Consider the following 12,746-nt stretch of genomic DNA (forward strand, 5'->3'; position numbering starts at 1 on the left):
AAACTACACTGTAAAAAGTCATGGGTTAACACTTCCAGACTTGTGGTACTTAGCAACGATTATATTACTTTGCAACTATTATACTAATAGTAATAATTTAATAACTGAAACACAGCAACCTCTAGAAGCATTAACCCACTAGTTATTAAAATGATTAGTACAATTTTATTAAAAGGTAAGCTTATATATTATAACATAACCCGATAATCTCCCATAATTCAAGACTGGGGGTTTAATAAAAGAAACACAAAGGAATAACAGACCAACATCCACCACATATTAAAAACCAACAAATAAATAAATCTGTATCGAAATAATAAGATGAAATGCATCTGGATCGACTGCATCATTAAAAATGTTTCTCAAAATAAATACTGTACATTTTGGACAGGAAATTTCTTTTCATCTAGCATGTTTTTTATGTTAATACATCCTTAGGTCTGTCCTATTAGAAAGCATAAAGAAAATTTTAATATGGATCTTCTGTTCACGAAAAAGTACTGTACAATATAAGTTTTGGAAGAAAATCATTTAAATATATTATTTTATTGAAAATGAAATATCTTTATGTACATACTCTCATACATATGATGATCTATGAAATAAAGAATTATCTGTGAATGGTAATTTCTCTTTCTTTGATCTAAAAATACAAATAAATGTGTCTATGTGTCTTAGCATCTCCTCCACACCATAAAGTACAATTAGTATTGCAACATCTTAGGTAAACATTAAATACACTACGGGGAATTCAATATTGAACACACTGTACATTATTGCATGGCCAAAGAACTGCAGATTAGTGCAGCCTCAGTACAAAATGAAGGTATCACAGAGATGAAAGACCTGTGGCTGTCCGGAAGGTTCCAATATGAGAAAACGGATCCAATTCATTTTTTGTTAAAAATGGAAACGGGACAGCTGACAACCTTAACGTGTGCGCATCTTTTCTGTGTTTGCGCGGATGAACCAGATTTAACATGGACCAAGTTTAATATGAACTGAGCAGTTAAGGATGAAATTTCTTTGGGAGCCATGGGAAGGAAACTATAGTTACGACATCAGCGCAGAAACCAAGAGAACAGTTGTGGAAGGGAAGTGGAAAGCAGGTGTGGGTAAGTCCACCGACTACACAACACAGGACAGCACGTTGGCCAAAACCGCATCATGGACTCCCTGACGACATCGAGCCACGGACTCAACACATACTCCCCGATGAATTGAGGATTTTTCGATTGTTTTTCAGCGTCATTTCCATTACAGCATGTGTGTGCGTGCGTATGTGGAACTGTCGGTTCAGATGAATAGGAAGACCATGATCATTCAAGTCAATCAGGAAGCAGTTCAAACATTTTTTTTAAATCTTTCCTTCTGCGGGAATCCACACGCCCTCCAGCAGCTCCTAAGAGCTTGGAACTTTGAGGAAAAGAAGTTTCTGTTTCGTTTTCTTCTTTGATTTTTTAAAAAATTATTATTTTAATGGCCGTGTAGTTCTGACAGCCGATTGGGCATCATCTCTGCCGGTGGGCGGGGCATGCGGCACTGGGTGCGGCTCCGAGGCCTGTGTGCTCAGGGGTGGGGCCGTCCGACATGGTCACCCAGGTGCTTCTCCCGCCCGCCCCAGGCCGGTGTGGGGTCTCAGTAAGGGGCAAAAAGGATCGAGCCGGTGGAGGGGCGAATGGGTCCTGGCGCCGCCCGGAGGAAAGAGGCAGGCAGCGTGGCAGTCTGGAAGATGGAAGCGTTGGGGCGTGGATGTAGCGAGATGGAGGGCATCGTGGTAGGGGAGAAGGGTGTGGAGAGAAAGCTGGGTGAGATGGGCTTCATCAGGTCCTTCTGAAAGGCTAGCTTAGCCTGCAGAAGAGAAGAGAAACGGAGCTAATGAAGAAACATTTGGAACTGTAAGTCTATGCCGTCTCATTCAGGTGTGAATTCCTTCACTTGCTGGCACTTTTGTGGACACTTTTGTGAGTGTGGGTGTTGCTATAGCGATAATTATAAACATGGTACTTTTAAACTAAATGTTTACCTGCGTTTGTTCTATGGAAACATTTTTCTTTTGTGACACTGTCATTGGAGCTAATGTAAAACGCCAAGTAAGTGTAAGTGTAAGTGTGTGTGTGTGTGTGTGTGTGTGTGTGTGTGTGTGTGGGGGGGGGGGGGTGTGTATTTCCTAACTGAGGACTTCTTGGAAGAGAACAGGGAATAAAAGCTGTCCGTCCTAAGCGTGAAGCACCAGGGCCAGTGACGAAGTGAAGAGTCACGTTTTAACCGTCCTGCACTGACGACCTCTGACCCCTGAAACACGAGTGGCTCTTAAAGCGCGCCGCAGGTAATGAGGTGCTCAGGTGAAGCGTTACCAGGGAGATGGAGCCGCGGTGTTGCTTGTTGTAAGGGCTGTACTTGGGCTTCAGGGGTTTGCCTGCTACCCGGTCCTTGTGCCTCCGGCTAGAGATGTGCTGGGGAACGGACAGAAAGAAAAAAATTCACAGAACTTCATCCAGCCAAGTCACGCGCACATTTACTGACGGAGACGCATGCTACGTGAGCAGTTTGGGTTGGGGACACATTTTAATGGATTTTAGAAAATAAAATATCATTGCTGTATATGTATATTTATTTTAGAGCAAGGTGCCAACAACACCAAGGTCATGGGAACACCACAGAGCAGTCACTGTCCAAGTGGACATATAAAGCACTCTGGATAAGAGCATGTGTGAAATGTTGAAAGTGTAATTGTTAAACATATGGGAAGGTGAGGGAACCTGCCTTTGGAGGTTGACTCTACTGCAGAGTTCAGTCCTAACGCTCACATAGCAACTAACAAACGCATGGTAGGTGACTTCAATTCAATTATACTTTAAACTCTTGGAACAGAAATCTTTGGGAAGAATAAGGATAATACTTCAGCCGTGGGTGCTAACGTGGCATGCTAACGGTACGTGAAAGCAAACAGAGGTCATGGGTCATCAGCAGAGCTAGCACGTTGGAGTCCTGTCGGATACGCGTGTACTGCAGCGCACCTGTTTGAGTTGGATCTCGGAGTTGACGTGCACGTCACAGATTTCGCAGTGGAACGTCTTGTTCTGTAAGCCCGAGCCTTTCAGGATGTTGGCCTGCATTTTGAGTTTCGACCCAGGCCTGGGGTACGCCTTAATAGGCCCCGCCCCATTCCTGGCCTCCAGCATCGTTTTGTGCTTTGAACCTGCCAAATATAGATATACAGATATTCCAAGTGAGGAACTAGTGTACTGTAGTAAGACATTGTAGATGTCAAAATTGTACAGTTTCCAGACAAAAGGACAATTCAGAGGTCTTTCAACACACACACACACACACACACACACACACACACACACACACACAGTGTTTCCTCTACAAGCTATATTTACTTAATTGATTCAGTAATAAAAATCAAACAATAATAAGATTTTTCCTAATGACAGAATCAGAAAATGTTAATGTTGATATTTCATGTCACACAATACCAAGATAATAAATGCTGCACAACTGGCTTAGTAAATATTATTAATCAAAATAAATAGCAAATAATTGCACAACAAATATGTAGTAAACCAAAGGGATGAAAGATCTAGTGCTGCTCAGTGCCTAGAGGCCTGATAAATGTGGCTGTAACCCCCTTGTGAATCTCTTCCCAGTCTCAGCGCTGATTTCTTTTCAGCGTGCGTGTTCCAGGATGTGATTAGGGGGACGCAACACCCAGCCTGCATTTCTGTTCCATTTAAGACAATTTAAAATGCATCTGGTCAAATGTTCAAAATATATCAGCTAACACCTCTGCGGATTGTTCAGACTCGACTAAGTGTGTCCTTGCCAGAGAACAAACGCACCAGGGAACACGCTCGTTGAGATTTCTCACAGGTTGCAGGCATTCTTAGCATTCGGTGTTAATGAGAGTGAGAAACCCAGGACCCACAGGGTAGCGGGGGGGGGGGGGGGGGGGGGGATGTTTTCAGAACCTGTGTTGTGAGCCTCCAGCTGTGAGAGGGAGTTGACAGCAACTTTGCATAGAGAGCAGTAGAGAAGCTTCTTGGCTTTCTCCTCCTCGGACTCCTGGCCGGGTTCGGCCCGGCCAGCTGGTTTGGGGGCACTCCTCAGCGATGGAGCCTGACCAGCCGCCTCCACAGGCTGACCGGACGACGCGAGCGGAGGGTTGGAGAGGACGGACATGGGAGGAGGGTTGGGAGGAGCGGCTGTGGCGGAGGTGAAGGGTCGCGGGGGAGCCGAGGCACTGAGGGCGGCAGAAGGTTCTACGCTTTTCTCTGTGGGAGAGAGAGAGAGAGAGAGAGAGAGAGAAAGTGAGCGAGGGAGAAAGAGACAGGATGGAGAGAGAGAGGGGAGAAAGAGTGGAGAGAGAGGGAGAGAGAGACAGAGGGGAGAAACAGGATGGAGAGAGAGAGAGGGGAGAGACAGGATGGAGAGAGACAGACAGAGAGAGAGGGGAGAAAGAGTGGAGAGAGATTGGGGAGAGAGAGAGAGACAGAGAGATTGGGGAGAGAGAGAGAGAGACACAGAGGGGAGAGACAGGATGGAGAGAGAGACAGAGAGAGAGGGGAGAAAGAGTGGAGAGAGAGGGAGAGAGAGAGAGAGACAGAGAGATTGGGGAGAGAGAGAGAGACAGAGAGATTGGGGAGAGAGAGAGAGAGAGACACAGAGGGGAGAGACAGGATGGAGAGAGATGGGGGGAGAGAGAGAAGGGGGGAGGGGGCAAAGAGACAGAAAGAGGTGAAAGAGAAAGTAGAAAGGCAAGAGAAAGTGAGAGGGCAAAAAGGGGGAGAGCCAAGAGACGAGCTGACAGTTAGTTCTGAAGATTGTGGAACGCTGTATTGCTCAGTGACTCGTGCTTAACTCCTCTGCTGTGTGTGCTTGCAGAGAGGTGTTGCACTGGGGTGTGTGTTGCATAAGGGCCATCCCTGGAGGCGGGAGCTCCGCTTTCTGTATCGACAGAGCTGCAGCAGCTAAGCTGGCCACCTCCTCTGCCTGGATGCTGCCACGGCTATCAGGACTGGAAGTCTCTAAAGTGACACCCCACCCCCACGTGCCACAGGGAGCCTTCCAGGACTCTGAGCGTGATGTCAGAGCAGTGGAGCACCTTGTCCTCGGCACAGGGGGAGACTGCTGCAGTCATTCTGGGCTTAGCCTCCGACTCCCTGCCTGAAGTCTCCTCCAGGGCTACCGTGAACTGACAGCACCATCACACGACAACTAAACGTCTACTGATGCTACATTCAATCTGTAGATTGGAAGTGCTGCAAACTCCTGCTACTCCTGTACCTCCCACTCCATTCTCTCTCTCTCTCTCTCACACACACACACACACACACACAAAGCCAATAGTTAACTTCAGCATGCACTTCTTGTCTGAAGTCTTATCTTTGTTTTGCACTGCGGTGTTTCTGCTCTGTGTCTGAAAAACACCCACTGTGGTGAAATTGGAGACTTCTGACATCTACTGGAACAGGGGAACAACACCATAACTCATCACAGAGGGGGGAAAAATGGCAACAACAACAATATTGGTCAAAGCCAGTCTAGCACGACACATGGCCAGCACGGCCGCCTCTGCTGGTTTATACTGGAATCATCTCCAGAGCGGCTCTCACTGAGTCAGGGAGAGGGGCCACAGTTCAGCAGTGTAATCCAGATTGTCTCACTGAGTCAGAGAGCACAGATACAGCTCAGCGTCATCACAGAGAGCACTCTCACATAAAACACCTGAGTAGCTTTAACGATCCTGAAGTCCCTGCACTTTATGTGGAGCAGTGGTGTCAGGTAGAATCAGAGCAAGCAGTAGAGTCAGAGTAGAGTCAGTGTGAGCAGTATTGTCAGAGTAGAGTCACTGGAAGCAGTAGAGTCAGAGTAGAGTCAGTGGAAGCAGTACAGTCAGAGCGAGCAATAGAGTCAGAGGGAGTAGTAAGAGTCAGAGCGAGCAGTAGAGTCAGTGGAATCAGTAGAGTCAGAGTAGAGTCAGGGAAGCAGTAGAGTCAGAGCAAGCAGTAGTCAGCGTAGAGTCAGTGGAATCAGTATAGTCAGAGTAGAGTCAGAGCAAGCAGTAGAGTCAGCGTAGAGTCAGAGTAGAGTCAGGCCTGCTGCTGTTGTCTGGGAGCGACTGCAGCTCTATGTTCAGACGCGGCCATGACAGCGAGGGGCCACAAGCCATCTGCAAAGCAGCCTGATGTTCATCTGGCCTGATTCGATCAGGGACGCTGCATAGCAATTAGAAGCAGAGCTGGCTAAGAAATGAGGAGCAGCATGACCAGTCTATGGAGATAGAGAGAGAGGGATAGAGAGTGAGAGAGTGAGGGAGGGAGAGAGAGAGAGAGAGGGATAGAGAGTGAGAGAGAGAGAGAGAGAGAGAGAGAGAGAGAGAGAGAGAGAGAGAGAGAGAGAGAGAGAGAGAGAGATGACAGAAGGGATATGCAGCTCCAGAGTCCTGTGGTGTCTGTTTTTTGCGCTCCAGTCCATATCTTAAATCAGGAAATGATTATGTCAGATTATCTTGCTTCGGGGTGCATGGGACTGTATATAACAGCATTCTATATCTGCATCTATATCTGAGACAAAGATCATGTTGTTGCTGTTGTTCTTGAACTGCACAATGAGCCAAAATCAAGAGAAATTAAGGAGATGGGAGAATTAAATACATTGCCAGTAAGCACACAGAGATGGCCCACAGCTATTAATGCCCAGTACTGCGTGTGTGTGTGTGTGTGTGTGTGTGTGTGTGTGCGTGCCCCTCATCAAAACCTTCACGTCAGACATGACAGGACAGAAATCAACACATCAGCAGTTCAGAATCTGAAGGAACTCTGTAGCCAGCATGTGCTGATGTCTGTCAGCGTAGGCTGGTTCTCTTATGAGAGATACTCACAGTTGTGGGTGTTTGATTTCAGGCGTCACACACTCCCTAAAATACACGTGGACGAATGGGTGTGAGTAGAGAGTGCTTGTATGACAACACACTCACACACACACACACACACACACAGAAACACAGACACAGAAACACACACACACACTCACACTCACACAGACACAGAAACAAACACACACACAGAAACACACACACACACACACACACAAACACAGACACAGAAACACACACACTCACACACACACACACACACACACACACATTCACACAGACACTCAGAGAAAAACTGAAATAGGGATGCAGCAGGGATAAACAGAAAGTGTGATGGCTGCATGCTCACAGAGCACATCCCAAACACCAGGGTCAGGAGAGGAGGAGGAGGAACCAGTGAAGCAGAAGGGTAACGGAGCAGGTCATGACAACAAAAGTTGCGTTTAACCTGACTGGTCAGAGCTGCTGTCAGTGACCGTGCCGGAGGGGGCGGGGACAGTGCTGATTGGCTGTGCAGTGGCATCGAGGGCGGGGCCACCTCTTGGTTTGGTGGTCTCCTGGGCTTTGAGCTTCTTGGCGTGTTTGCTCCCTTTGTAGTGTGCCTCCGCCTGGCTCTACGAAGAACAACAAGCCAACCGCAAATCAGGCTGATAGACAGCAACTGATGGACAACAACTGATATACAACATCTGATGTACAACAACCGATGGACAACTGATATACAACTGATGGAAAACAACTGTCTCTAACATCATGGAAGGTATTGACACATGCACACACACACACACACACACACACACACACACACACACACACACACAGACAGACAGACACACACACGCAAACAAACAAACACACACACCTCGGCATGCACGTGCATGCGTGCACACACACAGACACACCTGTTCACATACAGACGCACACAAACACACAAGCATGCTTGCAAGCATGTGCACACACACACACACACACACACACACACACACACACACAAATGCATGCACCCACACATATACACACACACGCACGCGCACTCACACACACGCAAACACATGTACGAACACACACACATGCACATGCAAACACACAAAGGCGTCAAACAGCTTTGAGAAACAAACACAGGTCCAACGGGAAAAACTAAGGCAAGTGGCCTAGAAAAAAAAAAAGTTAAAAACCAGGGACTGATAAATTGGAGATTAATAGTTACTGTAAAACTAGTGTGACAGAGAGTGGTGGAGCACAGATGGATTAAATTGATTTAGTAGCACACAGCTGGATTAAATTGATTTAGTAGCACACAGCTGGATTAAATTGATTTGCAGCAGAGAAAAAGCAGACATGAAGAGGCTGCATTCAGGCAGGCAACAGCCGAGAGAGTCGGGCCAGCTTCCACGTGGACCTGCGTCTCTGTCAGCTGTTCATTTACGGGGGAAAATGGCTACTTCAGACTTTAGGGACAGGCCGCGCTTCTGGAGGATTAGAAAGCTCTTGAATTTCTGGCTGCCGTGGGCTTTAGAGGTTCACTTTCTCGTTTTCATGAGATCAAAGCCATTAAGGTCTCTACAGACCCGGTGATAGATTTTCACTTCAGATACAGACACTCTGTTACGTCTTCTAACTACAGGTTTGGAGAGATTTATCTTGTGGCTTTGACAAGTCCACATGGACCCTGCTGGAACGTCTCACACATCCTACCAAGACACTGTGCAATTACCCTTAATTAGCTTCTATTTAGCATTTTGCTACTCTGTAACCATTCACGAGTTCTTTAAAGGACGTATTCGAGCCCTCAAACTTTGTTGGCTTATTTACATACATATATAAAACATTATATAACGTTCAGTTTTTTATGAATTACTGCTGAAGAAACTAAACGTTGTAATCTTTATGACGTGTCAGAGGAGGCAAAGCTGGAATAATGTCTTCGTGTAAAGATCACACACCAACATTTACAATCCTGAGAACCTGAGAGTGATGAGTCTGGCTGCTGAACTCGGAGAAATCAGAGTCTTTAGAAGGAGATTCTAGTGGCTTGCCATATATCTTCTTTCATTCCTGCTGACACATTAACAACAGCGTGCCATAATAAAAGTTCAGCTGGAGGTGCCTCTGTAAAGAACGAGGAACTTCAACGGTGACACATTTGTGTTATCAAAACAAATAAACAGGAATCACACAAACAAAGCCCTCTGAAGAACTCACTGCTAATAGCACCGTGGCACTGAGCAGACGGAAAGCAATCAGCTTGGCCTCAATCTGGTGCTCCGAGCTAAAGCAACACTCCTCCAAATATCCAATTTCGTTTCCTTTAATTAATTCAATTAATTCCGTTCACCAATTCAAATAATTAATTGCTTTGATGTAATTAAATAAACATAGGACTACTCTGGAGGCAGCCTAGAGGAACCCTTCACTAAACCCTCGGATCATGTGGTGAGTTAGAAGGCAGGTGACCGTCTCGTGCTGAAGATCACATGAGACGTAGCTGCAGTTTCTGGGAATCACTGCGCAAGGTGGAGCCCTAGTCTCTCCCCAGCACACGCCATTGCTACTGTTCTGCGACATCGCTTTCCAGTTAGAAATAAATCACATTATGATGGATCGTATACTCCATACCGTTTTCAGGATAAATTATGGACTTTAGGTGGTATGCACACTTAAAGCAGTGAGACGGCAATGGAAAACACAAACGTCTGATGAAAAACACAAGAGTAAAAAATTTTATTTTCCCACAAAAACAGAAAGAACAACAGAGAGAGACAGAGAGACATGACACAGCCAGAGAAAGAAGAAGAGTGAGACAGCCAGGTTCATCAACACTCATAGCACCTGTCCACACAGCTCGTCTGTGTGAGCAACGTGAGGACCGGTTGATACAGCTGTACCAGTGGCACCTGAGAGAGCAGTGGTTACCGTGGCAGCACAAAGCCCTCCCCATCCTGCAGAGTCACCAGCGCATGGATGCCGGGCCAGATTCTAGACATATTTACAAATCAAACACTTTATCTTGTACCAAAGCTTGGTGGGTGTGTGACGATAATCCCTCCATGCCGGCGCCAATATCCAGAGCTGACATGACACAGCCTGTTGTATGGAGACGCTCTGTCGTCATGTCACTGTAGAGGTGCAGGCGTGTTCCACACGCTTCCACTGTGTGGCTCGACACGCTACGTATTAAACGGATCATTTGCAGAGAGGATTTACAACAAGCAGGCGGAGTGAGAGAAAGAAAGGAAGAGGAGAGAGAGAAGAGAGAGAGAGAGAGAGAGAACATGACCAGGGAACAGGGTTTACAGAGCAGGGAGGGAAATAAGCCTGGTGATATTTGCATCTGCGAGTGGGGAGTCACGTGAGGACGTTCTTCTACAGCTGTGTGAGAACCTCTCCATTTAGCCTTCAGCTACTGTATAAGACACCTGTCAGAAACACAAGACAATCCTCCACAACACTGGTGTGCAGTGAGAGAATACACACACAAATACACACACACACAGATGCTTTTGTCTGGTTCTGAATGGAGCTGTTTCTCTCTCCCTCTCACACACACACACACACACACACACACACGCACACACGCGCACACGCACACACACACGCACACACGCACACTCCGACGTCTTCCCCATGTCTGCTCCTCCATGGCTTTCTCCTCCTGTACTCGAGTATGGCTGTGGCTCAGCGCCCCATGTTGAGTGAGAGTGAATATGTGCTTTCTGAAGCTTGTCTGCATGTGTGTGTGTCTGTCTGCTTGAGTATGTGTATGCATGTGTGTTTATATATGAAAATGTAAGCCAATGTATGCACATGTGTGTTTATACATGTGTGTATATATGCGTGCATGTGTGTGTTTATTAGCCTGAGTAAATATATGCGCGACCGTGCATGTCTGTGCACGTGCGTGTGTGTGTGCACGTGCGCGAGTGTGCGCGCGCGCGTGTGTGTGTGTGTGTGTATGTGTGTGGGTGTGTGTGTGTGTGTGCGCGTACCTCTATGCTTGAGTATGTGTATGCGTATGTTTATACATGAAAATGTGAGTCAATGTATGCGTGTGTTTATACATGAGTGTGTGTATATTGTGAGTAAATATGTGCGCAATCGTGCATACGTGTGTTTGTGTGTGTGCGTGTGTGTGTGTGTTTGCACTGCCTCAGAAGCCTCTATCAGAGCAGCGACTCAGGTAGTCTCAGTTGAATGGGCTAATTACGCTACATGAATTTAGTGTGTATTTACACAAGCTGTCAGAACGATTAGCCTTCTGTCATGTTCCCCAGGACCTGGGCATCAGACGCCACCTCTCTACACATCTCTGTCCCCTTCATTTTACCCACACTAAAAACCCCACAATAACTACAACCATAATTTCGTACCACAACCCATCCAGCCAGACCCGGCATGGCTCAAAGGCCGTGTCCATTTTCCAAGCACATATCTGAAGACATGGCAACGTTATTGGCTGAGGAAACCGGCTTTTCTCAAAGGTCCAGCTGATGGTGTGTATTTCCTGTAGCACAGTCTGAATGGGGTTCGTGGGGTTTTTGTGCCCAACTACAAAGTGCAGCTTTGCAGACGCTTCTTTGAAAATGTGCAGTGTTGTTATCTCTGGGCTTTCAGAAGACGCTAGTTACCTGCAAGCAGCCACCGCGATTCTCTGCTCTGTCCTTACAATGTTTTTTAAAGACACAAAGACCTCTTAATATGCCCAGACACCACACCACTCTGACTGAAACACAGCAATTCATAGCTAATTAAGTGCTGGAAAACGTAACGTGGGAAAAACATTGCTTATCTTGATACCTTTACCATCAGCTAATGGCTAGCCAGGAAAAATAAGCAGGGAATGTTAATCAAGTGGAGCCTTTAAGTAAAGACGCGTTGGTCTAACGTTCTCTAACGAACCAGAGCTCGTTTGGCTCATTAGCGCGCTCGTACGGCGTGCGGATAAATACAAAAACTACTCGCACTAAAAGCGCCTACCAAAGACTCCTGAGCCCAAAGGGGATTGTGGGGAGGTGTCTAGGATGTATCTCAACTTTGATCCTGGTTCAACTGGCCTGACATTTTGAAGAATGTTGGTGTTTGCTGGAAACGCTGATAAAGGCTGATTTGGTCCTAGCGCCCAAGAGAAGTGAAGAGACAAGACGAGACAAGAAGAGAAGAGAAAAGACGAGAAGAGAAGAGAGGAGAGACCAGGCTCTTGGTACTGTAGATATTTTAAATCAGTGCATTGTATCTGCAAAAATGTCACGTCTCCGCTAAGAAAAGGACCTGTAGCTTGGCTTTGTGCTCTAGCGGAATACATAATCATGACAAAAATATAAATGCAAAGAACCAAAACATGAGCTTGCCTGTTTTGTGAGGATTAAAATAATAATAATAATAATAATAATAAACACTGCTGGAAACATGAATCTTAATAGTAAGCATGTCTGAATCCAGAGTTGCCGTTAGGGTTAGTAAAGTGTGATGAGAGCTTAGAACATCGATCACTCCACAACCAGCACATCGTCCGGAATGCAGACTATCAGTCAGCGCGGGTCTGTAACGATGGATAGAACCAGCCAATACGGTACCTGTTCACCTTAACCAAACATCTCGGCTCGTCTCCCAGTAAACTAGCACGCGCTGCAATCCCAGTAACACCAGTACTGCCCTTTCAGCAACTGACTTAGGCCCCAAATTACGGAAAGGTGTGTGTACTGCTGGCAGTCCACGGAATGTCACTGGATAGCTTTGTTGTTCTTAAGGAGTTACTATAATTATTGTTTTACATCATTAATAATCAATTAGTAATCATTAATTTGAATAAAACAAATAAAACAAAAACCAAATTTTTAAAAAATGGTTTTACTTATGAGGAATTTTA

At 46.1% G+C, this 12,746-nt stretch overlaps 1 protein-coding gene across 4 annotated transcripts in view; it reads right to left on the reverse strand.

Moving 5' to 3' along the window:
• Window positions 1-510: 510 nt before the first annotated feature.
• The window catches only part of znf385b (zinc finger protein 385B), an 88,930-nt gene continuing 76,694 nt past the window's right edge, over window positions 511-12,746 (reverse strand). For all 4 annotated transcript variants that reach the window (XM_035520127.2, XM_035520126.2, XM_081713312.1 and 1 more), the window contains exons 5-9: window positions 7,332-7,497; window positions 3,978-4,280; window positions 3,021-3,202; window positions 2,358-2,456; window positions 511-1,851 (exon numbers count right to left, since the gene is read on the reverse strand). In XM_035520127.2, the coding sequence (XP_035376020.1) occupies window positions 1,639-1,851; window positions 2,358-2,456; window positions 3,021-3,202; window positions 3,978-4,280; window positions 7,332-7,497 (963 nt within the window). In that variant the 3' untranslated portion in view covers window positions 511-1,638. The remainder of the gene's footprint in view (window positions 1,852-2,357; window positions 2,457-3,020; window positions 3,203-3,977; window positions 4,281-7,331; window positions 7,498-12,746) is intronic.

This window comes from Electrophorus electricus, chromosome 4 (assembly GCF_041902795.1).
Source record: "Electrophorus electricus isolate QZ-2024a chromosome 4, ASM4190279v1, whole genome shotgun sequence".
In the NCBI taxonomy this organism is placed as follows: Eukaryota; Metazoa; Chordata; class Actinopteri; order Gymnotiformes; family Gymnotidae; genus Electrophorus; species Electrophorus electricus.